General features: G+C 39.2%; 2 protein-coding genes across 3 annotated transcripts in view; one reads left to right on the forward strand and one right to left on the reverse strand.

Moving 5' to 3' along the window:
* The window catches only part of pan2 (poly(A) specific ribonuclease subunit PAN2), a 32,213-nt gene extending 32,081 nt beyond the window's left edge, over nucleotides 1-132 (reverse strand). Inside the window, exon 1 of the mRNA XM_061984066.2 lies at nucleotides 1-132. This exon is cut by the window's left edge and continues 65 nt beyond it. The gene's annotated coding sequence lies outside the window, so the exon portion shown is untranslated.
* The window catches only part of ormdl2 (ORMDL sphingolipid biosynthesis regulator 2), a 10,899-nt gene extending 530 nt beyond the window's left edge, over nucleotides 1-10,369 (forward strand). Inside the window, exons 2-4 of one of the 2 annotated variants that reach the window (XM_061984119.1) lie at nucleotides 785-958; nucleotides 4,732-4,883; nucleotides 9,658-10,369. In XM_061984119.1, coding sequence (XP_061840103.1) covers nucleotides 785-958; nucleotides 4,732-4,883; nucleotides 9,658-9,793 — 462 coding nt within the window. In that variant the 3' untranslated portion in view covers nucleotides 9,794-10,369. The remainder of the gene's footprint in view (nucleotides 1-784; nucleotides 959-4,731; nucleotides 4,884-9,657) is intronic. The other variant, XM_061984125.1, reaches the window with a different exon arrangement.
* The last annotated feature ends 5,589 nt before the right edge of the window (nucleotides 10,370-15,958 follow it).

The raw sequence follows: 15,958 nt of genomic DNA on the forward strand, positions 1-15,958 counted from the left end.
ATAGATGGATATCCATCCATCCATCCATTTTCTACCGCTTATTCCCTTTGGTGTTGCGGGGGGCGCTGGAGCCTATCTCAGCTACAATCGGGTGGAAGGCGGGGTACACCCTGGACAAGTCGCCACCTCATCGCAGGGCCAACACAGATGGACAGACAACATTCACACTCACATCCACACACTAGGGCCAATTTAGTGTTGCCAATCAACTTATCCCCAGGTGCATGTCTTTGGAAGTGGGAGGAAGCCGGAGTACCCGGAGGGAACCCACGCAGTCACGGGGAGGACATTCAAACTCCACACAGAAAGATCCCGAGCCCGGGATTGAACCCAAGACTACTCAGGACCTTCGTATTGTGAGGCAGATGCACTAACCCCTCTTCCACTGTGCTGCCCATAGATGGATATATCGTACACTATTATCTCTTGTGGGACACAGATGTGCCCAGCAATATCTGATACATATTTCCATATACACAACTATGTCACAAGAAAGTGAGCAGCAGAATTATGCAAAACATAAGTATACTACCGAGTCAAGTAAATACAATATCGAAAAACTATGCACACTTCTCCACGACATGTACTCATACACAGTAATTACTGAACACTGATTAATTTTCTACAAATATTTGTTTTAATGCAAAAGAGATGACTTGCAGTCAATGAGTTTTCATTTGTATGTGTGCATATAACTTACAAATTTTATTTTAGTTTCTGCGGATTGACCACACGACCGAATCGATTTTTTCAGCATCTAAAATGTTGTCTCCCTCTGTCCAAGATGAACGTGGGCGTGGCTCACAGCGAAGTCAACCCCAACACACAGGTGATGAACAGCCGAGGCATATGGCTCGCCTACATGCTGCTGACCGTGGTGTTGCACATCATCCTGCTAAGCATTCCCTTTTTCACTGTGCCACTTGTCTGGACCCTAACCAATGTTATTCACAACCTGGCAAGTTTTCAAATTCTTCTTCTTCTTGAGCTTATGAGTTGTGCTAAAAGGGGAACTGCACTTTGTTTGGAATTGTGCCTATCGTTAACAAGCATTATGAGAGACAAGAACACACATCTTTTTTTTTTAATAGGATTTTAAAGATGATAAAAACGCTTGGAAGGTTTAACTAGTGGGAGTCACCGTTGTAGCCTTCAAAGCCCTTTAAACAACTTCAAAACCCTACATCAACGTTTTGTATAAACACTGCAAGTATGTATATAATTTAGTAACAGTCACGTTCATAACAATATGTAATATGTACAATATTTACCGTATTTTAGTCATTTTAATCATTGCCGGAACTGACTTCTTCTGCGCATTGATTTCCGTTTCCAAAGGAGCACACATCTGACTTACGGCAATAAACGTACGTGTGTCCCTACTTGGTACGGCGTGGCTCGTGTAGTAGAGCGGCCGTGCCAGAAACATGAGGGTCCCAGGTTCGATCCTCGCTTCCGCCAGTATAGCCACGTCCGTTGTGTCCTTGGGTAAGACACATAAATTCGCCTTTGCTCCTGAGTGGGTCAAATCCCGCCATCAGTGTGTGAATGTGTGTATGAATGGGTGGATGTGGAAATAGTGTCAAAGCGCTTTGATTACCTTGAAGTTAGGGCTGGGCGATATATCGATATACTCGATATGTCGCGGGTTTGTCTCTGTGCGATATAGAAAATGACTATATCGTGATATTCGAGTATACGTTCTCACGCAGTTGCTTTTAGCTGCTGGCATTACACTACAGTCTCTCCTCACTCTTTCCTGTGTCTCCTTCTCACAGACAGACAAGCGCACATTCTACACACGTCACATACTGTCACGTCATAAGTAATATACGTATACGCCCTCGCAGAGCAGAGAGGTAGCAGCATGGCTAAAGTTAGCTGTGATGCTAGCGCAGCCGTGCGAGTGGTAATACGAGAGAGAGAAGGTGCGAATCTGGTAACAAATGAAGGAAGAATTAATTCCCCCAAAAAACAGCAGGGGGTCCATGGTCTGGCGGTGGTTTGGCTTCAAGTGGGAATATGTCGAACAGACAACCGTAATTTGTCAAGTGTGGGGCAAAAGCGTTGCTATAAAAAGTAGCATTACTGCTAATATGTAGCATCATTTGAAAAGTCTCCTGCTAGAGAATGAAGAGTGCTCACTCCGCATGTCAATATCTCCGTTCGGTGCCACACGTCCACACCATCAAAATGCAGAGGCAAACATTTTCAGATCAACACCGTATGAAAACATTTTTGATTTTTTTAGTTGTGATTTCCTTCTCTGCATGAAAGTTTAAAAGTAGCATATATTAATGCAGTATGAAGAAGAATGTTTTAATGTAGACACATAGAATCATCATACTGCTGTGATTATATGTATCAAGTGTTCATTCAAGGCTAAGGCAAAATATCGAGATATATATCGTGTATTGCGATATGGCCTTGAAATATCGCGATATTAAAAAAAGGCCATATCGCCCAGCCCTACTTGAAGGTAAAAAAAAGCGTATAAAAGTATAATAATCCATTTACCGTTTACTTCCGGAAACAGGCGTGTGTGTGTTGTAATCATGGCAGACTTGGTAATGGACAACGGAGATGACTATTTTTGGACAAATGAGGATTCACAACCTTATATTTTTTAAGCTGAATGAACGAAGGATGAACTACTGCTTATAGAAGCTAACACGGACGTAGGGTGAAACGGAGCGGACGGAAGCCGAGTGATTAAGGTCGGCGTGACACGAAGCTGCAAACATGGAATTTGCAGACTAGCTATTTCGACATAGAAACCCCGTTTCCATATGAGTTGGGAAATTGTGTTCGATGTAAATATAAACGGAATACAATGATTTTCAAATCCTTTTCAACCCATATTCAGTTGAATGCACCACAAAGACAACATATTTGATGTTCAAACTCATAAACTTTTTTTTTTTTTTTGCAAATAATAATTAACTTGGAATTTCATGGCTGCAACACGTGCCAAAGTAGTTAGGAAAGGGCATGTTCACCCCTGTGTTACATGGCCTTTCCTTTTAACAACACTCAGTAAACGTTTGGGAACTGAGGAGACACATTTTTTAAGCTTCTCAGGTGGAATTCTTTCCCATTCTTGCTTGATGTACAGCTTAAGTTGTTCAACAGTCCGGGGGTCTTAGTTGTGGTATTTTAGGCTTCATAATGCGCCACACATTTTCAATTGGAGACAGGTCTGAACTACAGGCAGGCCAGTCTAGTACCCGCACTCTTTTACTATGAAGCCACGTTGATGTAACACGTGACTTGGCATTGTCTTGCTGAAATAAGCAGGGGGCGTCCATGGTAACGTTGCTTGGATGGCAACAAATGTTGCTCCAAAACCTGTATGTACCTTTCAGCATTAATGGCGCCTTCACAGATGTGTAAGTTAGCCATGTCTTGGGCACTAATACACCCCCATACCATCACAGATGCTAGCTTTTCAACTTTGCGCCTATAACAATCCGGATGGTTCTTTTCCTCTTTGGTCCGGAGGACACGACGTCCACAGTTTCCACAAGCAATTTGAAATGTGGACTCGTCAGACCACAGAACACTTTTCCACTTTGTATCAGTCCATCTTAGATGAGCTCAGGCCCAGCGAAGCCGACCGCGCTTCTGGGTGTTGTTGATAAACGGTTTTCGCCTTGCATAGGAGAGTTTTAACTTGCACTTACAGATGTAGTGATCAACTGTAGTTACTGACAGTGGGTTTCTGAAGTGTTCCTGAGCCCATGTGGTGACATCCTTTACACACTGATGTCGCTTGTTGATGCAGTACAGCCTGAGGGATCGAAGGTCACGGGCTTAGCTGCTTACGTGCAGTGATTTCTCCAGATTCTCTGAACCCTTTGATGATATTACGGACCGTAGATGGTGAAATCCCTAAATTCCTTGCAATAGCTGGTTGAGAAAGGTTTTTCTTAAACTGTTCAACAATTTGCTCACGCTTTTGTTGACAAAGTGGTGTACCTCGCCCCATCCTTGTTTGTGAATAACTGAGCATTTCATGGAATCTACTTTTATACCCAATGATGGCACCCACCTGTTCCCAATTAGCCTGCACACCTGTGGGGTGTTCCAAATAAGTGTTTGATGAGCATTCCTCAACTTTATCAGTATTTATTGTCACCTTTCCCAACTTCTTTGTCACGTGTTGCTGGCATCAAATTCTAAAGTTAATGATTATTTGCAAAAAAAAATGTTTATCAGTTTGAACATCAAAAATGTTGTCTTTGTAGCATATTCAACTGAATATGGGTTGAAAAGGATTTGCAAATCATTGTATTCCATTTATATTTACATCTAACACAATTTCCCAACTCATATGGAAACGGGGTTTGTAGGAAGTAATCTAGTTGCACCATAACTAGTATTTCAAGGATATGGGATATAAAATAAATGAATGAACAATTGGGGTAGAATGGAGTGTATGACTTAAGACGCTGTTCATTCTCGATTAGTTGACGTTCGACAGAAGATCATGACATCAGTGAGCTCCGCCCACGATGATGGAAACTCCTCAGCAGCAATATTCTTTTTATAATAACGTTTGACATTGCTTTTGTGGCCTGAAACATTGTGTAATTAAAACGATACATGTTTCCTTGATTGCATATGCTCAGTAATTGTCTCTTACTTAAATGTATTCTCAGGGAGAGAGTAGGATATGAAGTACCAATGTTGATCAATGACCAAGTGTTTTTCCTTCCTGTACTTGTGTAGGTGATGTACCTGTTCCTGCATACGGTAAAGGGAACACCCTTTGAGACACCGGACCAAGGCAAAGCTCGTCTGCTCACACACTGGGAACAGATGGATTACGGCATACAGTTCACAGCTTCACGCAAATTCCTCACCATCTCACCAATTGTTCTGTAAGTGGGTCTACACTTGTTTATGTCAGCGTGCAATTGGTCTGTCGTTTACTCATAACACCTGTGTTCATTCTTGAGTATGCATCTGAATACATGCACCATGTACATCTATACCACCTGTGGAATATATTTTTTTTAGCCAAGGACTCCCACTACAATAGGCCTGCACTTTTGTTAAAAACACAGCAGTGCAGTGTCAGTATCTGATTTATTACTGTCCAAAATAGTGTTACTCTGTAGTTGTCTTACTTAAAACATTTGGAAATAAGAATACATTAAAAAAAAAAATTACTTAACTAAAACAAATAAAATCATTAATTGAAACTGCCCTCTTTGGGGATAGTAAAGATGTGTTGCTCAATGAAAATACAGTGGAACTTCAATTTACAAACTTAACTTTATATATATAAATATAAAAATATATAATATATTGTATATTAAAACAAATTTCCTCATAAGAAAAAATGTAAACATGAATAATGCATTACAGCCTTGACAAAAGTCCATACCGTACTTGAGTAAAAGTGTGTGCACTTTGAACACAATATAAAGCACTATTCAATACCATTTATAAAAAAAACAACAAGGGAATGATGGATCAACTTACGGTACTATTTAACAACAAAGTTAAAAAAACAACTTGCTCAACCAGGGGTGTTAAACTCACTTTAGCTCATGGGCCGCATGGAGGAAATTTATTCCGACGTGGGCCGGACTGATAAAATCATAGTATAATAACTTAAAAAAGAAAATTACGACAACTTCAGATGGTTTTCCTTTTTTTACTCTGGCCCTCAATAGAACAAGCACATTCTGAAAATGTAGTTGAAATATCTGAGAAAAAATTGGTGCAGTTGCAAAAACACCATGAAGAACACATGAACTTAGACTTTGTCTCAGTCTATCTACAAAGCCAATAAACTGTAAATCACAACCTATCTGGAATAGAACAAAATGCAAAAATAAATAATAAATACAAATTTCTAGGTATCAACAACCTCATTTTTCATTTCCATATATCAATACTGTGCTAACGCAACAAACCATACAAACTGAGATAGAAACTATTCAAAAGGGTTGAGTAATTTCCTGTCTTGTAGGCATCACTGTGTATTGATAGAAAAATAAAAGCTGTGCAATGCATGAACCGACTTGTCCAGGGTGTACGCCGCCTTCCGCCCGAATGCAGCTGGAATAGGCTTCAGCCACCCCCACAGCCCCAAGAGAGACAAAGACTGACAGTATTGCAGTAAATCACACATTGTTCACTTTCTTTAAATGCACAGAGGACAATCATTTTCACAGAATTACATCAAGGTGCAATGTCTCATGCAGCTTTTTAAGTGTGGTTACCAATTGTTTGTTTTACTTCTGCATCTTTTAGCTTTCACAAATACATCAGTATCAAGTGTCATATCCTAATTGGCAGACAGTTTCAGAATATTATTCAAGTGCTTTTGCATGAGCCTTGAGTGTTTTATTGTTCTATTAATGCTCCTTACAGAGAAAACTTGCTCACAAAGATGTGTGGGTTCTCTTTCACTTCCGTTAATAAATAGAAGGAAGATATTTTTTCTTGGAACACTCTGCACTCTGCGTCCACATTTCTCATTTTTGACCGAGACATTTTGAGAAGATGAGGGTGCCAAATGATGAGTTTGAAGCAAAAGACGAAAAACGGCAGGTTTTACATTTCATTTGGGTCGAGAGGGAAGAGCCGCAGCTGCACTTTACTGTGTGTTGTTCTTCTTGCTCGACCTGTATGAACGTTTCAATCAATCTAAGTTTACTTGTATAGTGCTTAATCACAAATGTCTCAAAGTGCTGCACAAGCCACGATGACTCAGATCCCACATCAGGGCAAGAAAAAAACTCAACCCAATGGGAACAACGAGAAACCTTGGAAGGGACCGCAGATGTGGGGATCCTCCCCTGGGTGACCGGTGCAATGGATGCCGAATGGATACGATTAATAATATGAGAGTTCAGTCCATAGTGGTGCCAAAAGGGGATCCTCTTGCATGTAGACACGTCAGGGCGCAGAGACGTCACCGACTGATCCATAAGGAGTGGTCCACCCTGGGTCCCAACTTCATGTGAAAGTCCAGTCCATTGGGAGACCAGCAGAGGATCATCTTAAATGGAGACAAGTCAGTAGCGCAGAGACGTCACCAACTGATGCACAGAGAAGTGGTCCATCCTGGGTCCCGACTTGGAACAGCTAGCGCGTCATCTGTGGAGGCTGATCCGTGGTCACCTGATAACCTCTCCACACAGGAGAGAGGGGAAGAGCAGAAAAGAGAGACAGGGGGTCTATTTAAAGGCTAGAGTATACAAATGAGTTTTAAGATGGGACCTACCGTATTTTTCGGAGTATAAGTCGCTCCGGAGTATAAGTCGCACCAGCCGAAAATGCATAATAAAGAAGGAAAAAAACATATATAAGTCGCATTTTTTGGGGAAATTTATTTGATAAAACCCAACACCAAGAAAAGACATTTGAAAGGCAATTTAAAATAAATAAAGAATAGTGAACAACAGGCTGAATTAGTGTACGTTATATGACTCATAAATAACCAACTGAGAACGTGCCTGGTATGTTAACGTAACATATTATGGTAAGAGTCATTCAAATAACTATAACATGTAGAACATGCTATACGTTTACCAAACAATCTGTCACTCCTAATCGCTAAATCCCATGAACTCGTATACGTCTAGTCTCTTACGTGAATGAGCTAATTAATATTATTTGATATTTTACGGTAATGTGTTAATAATTTCACACATAAGTGGCTCATGAGTATAAGTCGCACCCCCGGCCAAACTATGAAAAAAAACTGCGACTTAAAGTCCGAAAAATACGGCAAATGCTTCTACTGCGGTAGCATCTATAACTGGGCACTCGAAAGGACTGGAGCTCGAATAGAAAACGCTTTAAAGCCTGCAGACTTTTTTTGGGCTCTGGGAATCACTAATAAGCTGAAGTTATCTGAATGCAGATTTCTTGCCGGGACATATGGTACAATACAATCAGCAAGATAGGATGGAGCTAGACCGTGTAGTATTTTATACGTAAGTAGTAAAACCTTAAAGTCACATCTTAAGTGCACAGGAAGCCAGTGCAGGTGAGCCAGTATAGGCGTAATATGATCAAACTTTCTTGTTCTTCTCAGAAGTCTAGCAGCCGCATTTTGTACCAACTGCAATCTTTTAATGCTAGACATAGGGAGACCCGAAAATAATACATTACAGTAATCGAGACGAGACGTAAGGAACACATGAATAATGATCTCATTGGTGGAAAAAATGGGACGAATCTTAGCGGTATTACGGAGATGAAAAAAAGAGTGTGACTAATGTGTGACTCAAATGTGAGAGTTGGGTCGAAAATTGTACCGAGATTCTTTACCGAGTCGCTTTGTACAATTGTTTGGTTGTCAAATGTTAAAGTGATGTTATTAAATAAGTGCCGATAATCAGCATTTCCGTTTTCTTAGCGTTAAGATACAAAAAGTTGCTGGACATCCATTATTTAATTTCATTTAGACACGCCTCCAGGTGACTACAATCTGGCATGTTGGTCAGCTTTAGGGACATGTAGAGTTGGGTGTCATCAGCATAACAGTGAAAGCTAACACCGTATTTGCATATGATGTCACCAAGCAGCAGCAGAGTGGAGGGCCAAGAACCTTTTGCTTGCCTAACAGAAGTGCTATTATGACATCCAGGGGACACATTTAGAACAGCGGTTTCTTTCATTTAAAATGCAGCTCATTTTTACACTTAGCAAACTCATCTCGCGGTCGGTTTAAACCCGTTCGGGCCGCATGTTTGACATCCCTGAGCTAAACTGTTCTCCTTTTTTTTTTTTTATGCTGCTGCCCTGCAGACGCTCGTACACACACACTGTGCCTGTGTCAGTTCTGTGGTGCACTCACAGTTTGGAATCATTAAAACTCCTTAACTTTAACAGCCAGTTTTCTGCAATGATTAGGAATAAAAATGTAAAATCCATTATACTTACTTTACCAGTGGAAAGGATTGAGGCAGGAAGCCGTGTCCACAATGCTGTAGATATTGTTTCTATTCCTGATTGTTTCAAACATTCATTGCTTGTCTATTGCTTTCTTAGTACTCATATTGAGCCAACAAAACTACAAAAAGGCTAAAAAAAAAAAAGACAGTCAAAAAGCACAGGAGTTAGCACTGAAGATAGCACTGCTGTGCTGACAACAAGTTCCTGATTTTTCTCTATCCTCTTGTTGTGGGGCAGACTGGCTCGCACATACGCATGCATCCTCTGCCGTTGCAATTTCTAAGACAAATTAGCGTATAGTTCACACTTATATCTGGAAGCGCTAAAACCTACAACATGACTGCTGTCGCAGTGGAGGCACATATGATTATTTTTCTACATTTAAAACACTTCCTGACTCCCTCCTTTCCACTAGTTAAGTAGGCAAAGTGGAGTTTGTTTGTATTCCTAATCATTGCAGCAAGCTGGCTGTTAGAATTAAGACGTTTTAATGATTCCAAACTGTGAGTACACCAGAGAAGTGACACTGGCACAGTGGGTGTGTGTGTGTGCGCGTTGGCAGGGCAGCGGCATGTAAGGAGGAGGTAAAATCTACAGTTGTTGTTTATACAGTACCACAGTATTTTTTACGGTAAAATTCTGGCAACTGCACTGCCAGTAAAGTAAAAGTGAATAAATAATTGCCCCTTAATGTTGACCTTGTACTGTACTCATTTGATGTCTTTGTCTTTACAGCTACATTCTTGCCAGTTTCTACACAAAGTACGACCGTACGCATTTCTTAATCAACACCTGCTCCCTCCTCAGTGTCCTGCTGCCAAAGTTGCCTCAGTTCCATGGAGTGCGGATATTTGGAATCAACAAATACTGACACAACAAACTGAAGACTTGGAATTAAACACTGGACTTTTTGATTTGTGTCCAGGCTTTACTGTTTTACATCTGTCTGAGTCCTCTGTGAAGCAATATATGGATTTGCTGTTTGTCTTGTCTGTTAAAGGAGCACATGCTCTGCTGATGTTTTGTAAAGATATGTCTTTTTGTCAGAAGTGACATCTTTTTCTTCTTGCTGTCGAAAAAGCAACATGTTTAACTTGCACTGCTTTGCAATGGGAAGTTGAACCTTTATTTTAGAACTATGACACACTGCTCACTACTTTGTCTTTTTTTTAAACCACTTAGTTTGTTAAATTAAGATCTATTCTGAGTTTGATGATTGTCTGGAAAGTTGATATTACTTTACCTGCATGTAATCAAGCACTAGATGGTTGCCTTCAAAATATTTCATAATGACGTTGTTTTCACAAGCTGAGAAACATGTTTGACCCTCATTTATCAGACACAACCAGGATTGACTGTAGGTCTGCAAACTGTATGTATGGCTTTTAATGTGACCTTTTTGCATTTTGTGTTTCTACAATAAATATTGGCTGTGATATCCATTAAATTTTATTTCTAATCAATTTGATACAAAGACCAGTGAATGCTAGACAGTGCACATAGATCCATATTATCTTTATATTGGCAATAGGCAAGTGTTAACATTTGCAAGCCAGTTTGTAGATATATTGGAACATTACAAAATAGTCTTCTAGTGGGAAAAAAATGCACCTATAATAACAGCAATTCATAGTAACTATATATTGTATTCGTGAACTACAAAAAAGCCCAAGTCTGCCCGTTTTCCTCTCAGGCCAACACGTGCTAATGCATGCTTTTATTTCCTGTCATCTAGACAAGTGTAATGCTCTGCTCTGGTCTTTCCAAAGTAAGTACCGGTAAGTACATTTTATTTATAAAGCACTTTTCACAGATAAAATCACAAAGCGCTGTACAAAACATATGTGAATCAAAACAACAATTAATCTAAAACAACAGGGGCAACGCCATAAAAAGTGGATTAAAAATGATAGTTAAAGGGTGCATTAACTAAAAGCGTTACTAAAAAGAGAAGTCTTCAAACACAATACATAAATATTTCAACGCTCACCTGCACTTCTACTGGCAAGGACCAGAGGGTGGGACCACATTACACCAGTTTTAAAGTCGCTGCACTGTCTCCATTAATTTATACATTTCCTAATAACGCCTTCATATCTGACCTGCTTTTACCATATCAGCCCTTGCGGATCCTAAGGGCCTCTGGCAACAAACTTTTACCTTTTCCAAATACCAGAACAAAGACCTGTGGTGACATGGCATTTAGCCACTATGTGGAACAGGACTGCAGTAATCTATATCTATATATATATATATATATATATTTTATTTTTTTATTTTTTTTTATTTTTTTTTTTAAGGTTAAAGACTCAGCTTTTTAATCCTGCTTTTTGCTGATCATATTAAATTTTTCTTAGGTTTTCAATTGCATTAATTTACAATTATTCTCTTTAAGTTTAGTTTTTATTCACTTATTAATGTATTATTTTTTATTTTTACTTATACAGAGCATCTGGAAATTATTCACAGTGATTCACTTTTTCCACATGTTATGTTACAGCTATATTCCAAAATGAAATAAATTCATTTATGTCCTAGACATTCTACAGACAATACTCCATAATGATAATGTGATTTGTTAATTTTTTTGGTAAATTTATAAAAATAAAAATAAATCACATGTCCATAAGTATTCACAGCCCTTGCTCAATACTTCGTTGATGCACCTTTGGCAGCAAATACAGCCTCAAGTCTTTTTGAATACGATGCCACAAGCTTGGCACACCTATCTTAGAGCAGTTTCCCCCATTCCTCTTTGCAGCACCTCTCAAGCTTCATCAGATTGGATGGGCAGCGTTTGTTTTCATCCAGGATGTCTCTGTACATTGTTGCATTCATCTTAGTCTAGTCAGGGAGGTGACCAAGAACCCGATAGTCACTCTGTCAGAGTTACAGCATTTCTCTGTGCAGAGAGGAGAACCTTCCAGAAGGACAACCATCTCTGCAGCAATCCAACAATCAGGCCTGTACATGGTAGAGTGGGCAGACGGATGCCATTTATTTGTAAAAAGTTTGCCAACATGCACCTGAATGACTCTCAGACCATGAGAAACTAAATTCTCTGATCCGATAAGACAAAGATTGAACTCTTTGGCGTGAATGCCATGCGTCATGTTTGGAGGAAACCAGGCACCGCTCATCACCAGGCCAATACCATCCCTACAGTGAAGCATGGTGGTGGCAGCATCATGCTGTGGGGACGTTTTTCAGCGGCAGGAACTGGGAGACTTGTCAGGACAGAGGGAAAGATGAGTGCAGCAATTTACAGAGACATCCTGGATAAAAAAAGAATGCTTCCCACCCAACCTGATGGAGCTTGAGAGGTGCTGCAAAAAGGAATGGGTGAAGCTGCCCAAAGATAGGTGTGCCAAACTTGTGGCATCGTATTCAAAAAGACTTGAGGCTGTAATTGCTGCCAAAGGTGCATCAACAAAGAATGGAACAAAGGCTGTGAATACTTATGTACATGTGATTTTTGGTATTTTTTTATTTTCTAATAAATTTGCAAAATAAAAACACATCTTGTCATTATGGTGAGACAAAAATGTATGTATTCCATTTTGGAATAAGACTGTAACATAACAATATGTGGAAAAAGTGATGGATGCACTATATGTATTTTAAATACGTTTTATACAATATTTTAGAGGTTGCCAGTTGCCTGTGCATGACAAGTGCTATATATATATACATATATATAAATAAAGTTTGATTGAGTGAAGAAAATAAGGCACGTCAACCAAGGTAAAACGAAGATTAAACCCACTGGAATATGGGATCCATTATATAAATTTGTTTTAACTATTAAATTAACCTAAAATATGACTTATTTTATCTTTGTGGAAAATATTGGACACAGTGTGTTGCCAAGCTTGTGAGATGCAATGCAAATGTAAACCACTGTGACACTATTGTTTATTTTTTAAATGTTTTTATTTTTTATAAATGGCTGTGATGATAATGTCAATGAGGGATTTCTAATCACTGCTATGTTGGAATTCCTATTAATATTGATACTGTTGTTGATTATATTCATTTTTGTTTGACTACCTTTGGATTGTTTTGTGTAATATTTGTGTGTCCTCTCAATTGCCCTGTTGATTGCTATTCTGAATGTAGCTGGGCCGGGTTTGGTTTTGGAATTGGAATTGGAATTGTATTATTATTGTATTATTGTGTATTATTTTGTTTGATTGATTAATAAAAAATGTAAAAAATTTTTTTTTTAAATCAAATAAAAAATGAAAAAGTTCTATAAATAAATAAAGTTTGACCGAGTGAAGAAAATAAGGCATGTTAACCAAGACAAAAGCCACTGGGCATTAAACCAAAGACACTTGAAGGCATGTATGTAGCATTAAAAATGTGTGGAACATTTTTCAATCTCTCAATTAGATTTTTTTGGTCAAAGGCCTACCATGACACAGAAAACGTGCCGACACATTCTAAAAATAGAACTGGAGATAACAAGTATGAATGTGGCCGCAAACGTATACATTGCAACATGCCACATTTTAGGTCAGATTCCAGATTATTTTTTTCTTTCTTTATCTATGACGTAAAGGCATGAGTGTTACAGTGGGGTCGTGTACAGGCTAGTTTACCCATTAGTCATCAAGAGAGGACTTTTCTCATGTGCAAGGTTACCCCCTTAATGCTGTGCTGCGTAGGAAAGGTGATTACGCCGCTGTGCAAGCCACCTTTAGCCCCGGGGAAACACGCACAGATTTGGTTTGCTGTGTCAGCTATTTTCCACACGTAGTGCCAAGTGTAATCGGAGGCTCTGTGTTGAGTCACAGCAGGAGAATGACAAGCGCTGTTACAGTAAATGTCGCCATGTCAAATCCGCCTCATTAATGCAACAAGATTAATCATCTCAATGTTTGATGGAGTTTTGCAGTCTGGCTTTGAGCTTTAGCTGCCAATTAGGTCTGTTGTTACACTTCTACCCATTTAATAACCTCAGGTGAGCCACCCTTACACTTGACCAATATACCATGACAATTTTCAAGATTGAAAGATGGCGGCAGTGCAAAGGTCACTTGAATCCTTGGGGGTTCCCTAAATGTTATGAATGTTATAGGCCAGGCCCGAAAGGGTCTTACCCATTAAAGTCTTAAAAGTAAGTAATATAGCAATATTTTTTTTTTTACTGTCAATGCTTAAATTTGTAGATCAACTTTAAGTCTATTCGTTGATAAAGTTTTTTAATGTTTTTTTTGTTGCTTTTTTGGTCTTATGCCCTTTTTGTCAAAATTGTCAAAAAATATTTACAGTAAAACACACACTATGCAAAATTTTCCCCAAAAAAACATTTGATGTGAAGTAATTGGAGCCTAAAATAGGTAAATAATTCACAACAACATTGATTTGTATTCATAATAACTGTTTGAGCATTGACCGTTTTTAAATTGGAAAAAAAAAAACGACATTGTAAAACCTTTAGACCCTTGAGGGTCGCACTCCAAAAAGTGTTAAAAGTGGGTCATATATTTAGATTTTTTTTTTTTACTTTCAATGCTTAAATCTGTAGAGTAATTTAAGATATATCCATTGATATTAAGTCTTTGTGGGGCAGCACGGTGGACCAGGGGTTAGTGCATGTGCCTCACAATACGAAGGTCCTGAGTAGTCCTGAGTTCAATCCCGGGCTCAGGATCTTTCTGTGTGGAGTTTACATGTTCTCCCTGTGACTGCGTGGGTTCCCTCCGGGTACTCCGGCTTCCTCCCACCTCCAAAGACATGCACCTGGGGATAGGTTGATTGGCAACACTAAATTAGCCCTATAGTGTGTGAATGTGAGTATGAATGTTGTTTGTCTATCTGTGTTGAGGTGGCCACTTGTCCAGGGTGTACCCTGCCTTCCGCCCAAATGCAGCTGAGATAGGCTCCAGCACCCCCCGCGACCCCGAAAGGGACAAGCAGTAGGAAATGGATGGATGGCTGGATTAAGTCTTTGTTGTTTTTTATGTTTTTGTATATCTTATTTTGTACCCTTTTGTCAAAGAAACCCCTTTTTTGTATGGCATAAACAAAAGTTATGCAATATTTTCCCTCCAACAACTAAAAAGTTGAATATTTTAACGTTATAGGTCCCAGGACCCAAAAGGGTCTCAGCCAATAAGGTCTTAAAAATAAGTAATTTTGTTTTTGTTTTTTTATTTTCAATGCTTAAATCTGTAGTTCAACTTTAGATCTATCCGTTAATATAAAATGTTTCTATTTATTTTTTTAACGTCCCATAACACATCCATCCATCCATCCATTTTCTACCGCTTGTCCCTTTCGGGGTCACGGGCAGTGCTGGTGCCTATCTCAGCTGCATTCGGGCACACTATGGAACATTTTCCAAAAGAAAATTCAAAAGTAAAACATTTGATGTGAGGTAGTTGGAGCCTTGAATAGGTCAATAATTCGCAATGACATTGATTTTGATTCATAATAATTGTTTGAGCATTGAAAAATGAAAAATTGAAAAACAAAATTACATTATAAAACCTTTGGACCCTTGAGGGTCACACTCAAAAAAGTGTTAAAAGTGGGTCATATATTTAGATATTTTTTTTAACTTTGAATGCTTAAATCTGTAGATCAACTTCAGATATATCCACGTTTGGGAACTGAGAAGACCAATTTTTGAAGCTTTTCAGGTGGAATTATTTCCCGTACTTGCTTGATGTACAGCTTAAGTTGTTCAACAGTCCGGGGGCCTCCGTTGGGGTATTTTAGGCTTCATAATGCGCCACACATTTTCAATGGGAGACAGGTCTGGACTACAGCAGGCCAGTCTAGTACCCGCACTCTTTTACTATGAAGCCACACTGTTGTAACACGTGGCTTGGCATTGTCTTGCTGAAATAAGCAGGGACGTCCATTATAACGTTGCTTGGATGGCAACATATGTTGCTCCAAAACCTGTATGTACCTTTCAGCATTAATGGTGCCTTCACAGATGTGTAAGTTATCCATGCCTTGGGTACTAATACACCCCCATACCATCACAGATGCTGGCTTTTGAACTTTGCGCCTATAACAA

This window comes from Nerophis lumbriciformis, linkage group LG01 (genome assembly GCF_033978685.3).
Source record: "Nerophis lumbriciformis linkage group LG01, RoL_Nlum_v2.1, whole genome shotgun sequence".
In the NCBI taxonomy this organism is placed as follows: domain Eukaryota; kingdom Metazoa; phylum Chordata; class Actinopteri; order Syngnathiformes; family Syngnathidae; genus Nerophis; species Nerophis lumbriciformis.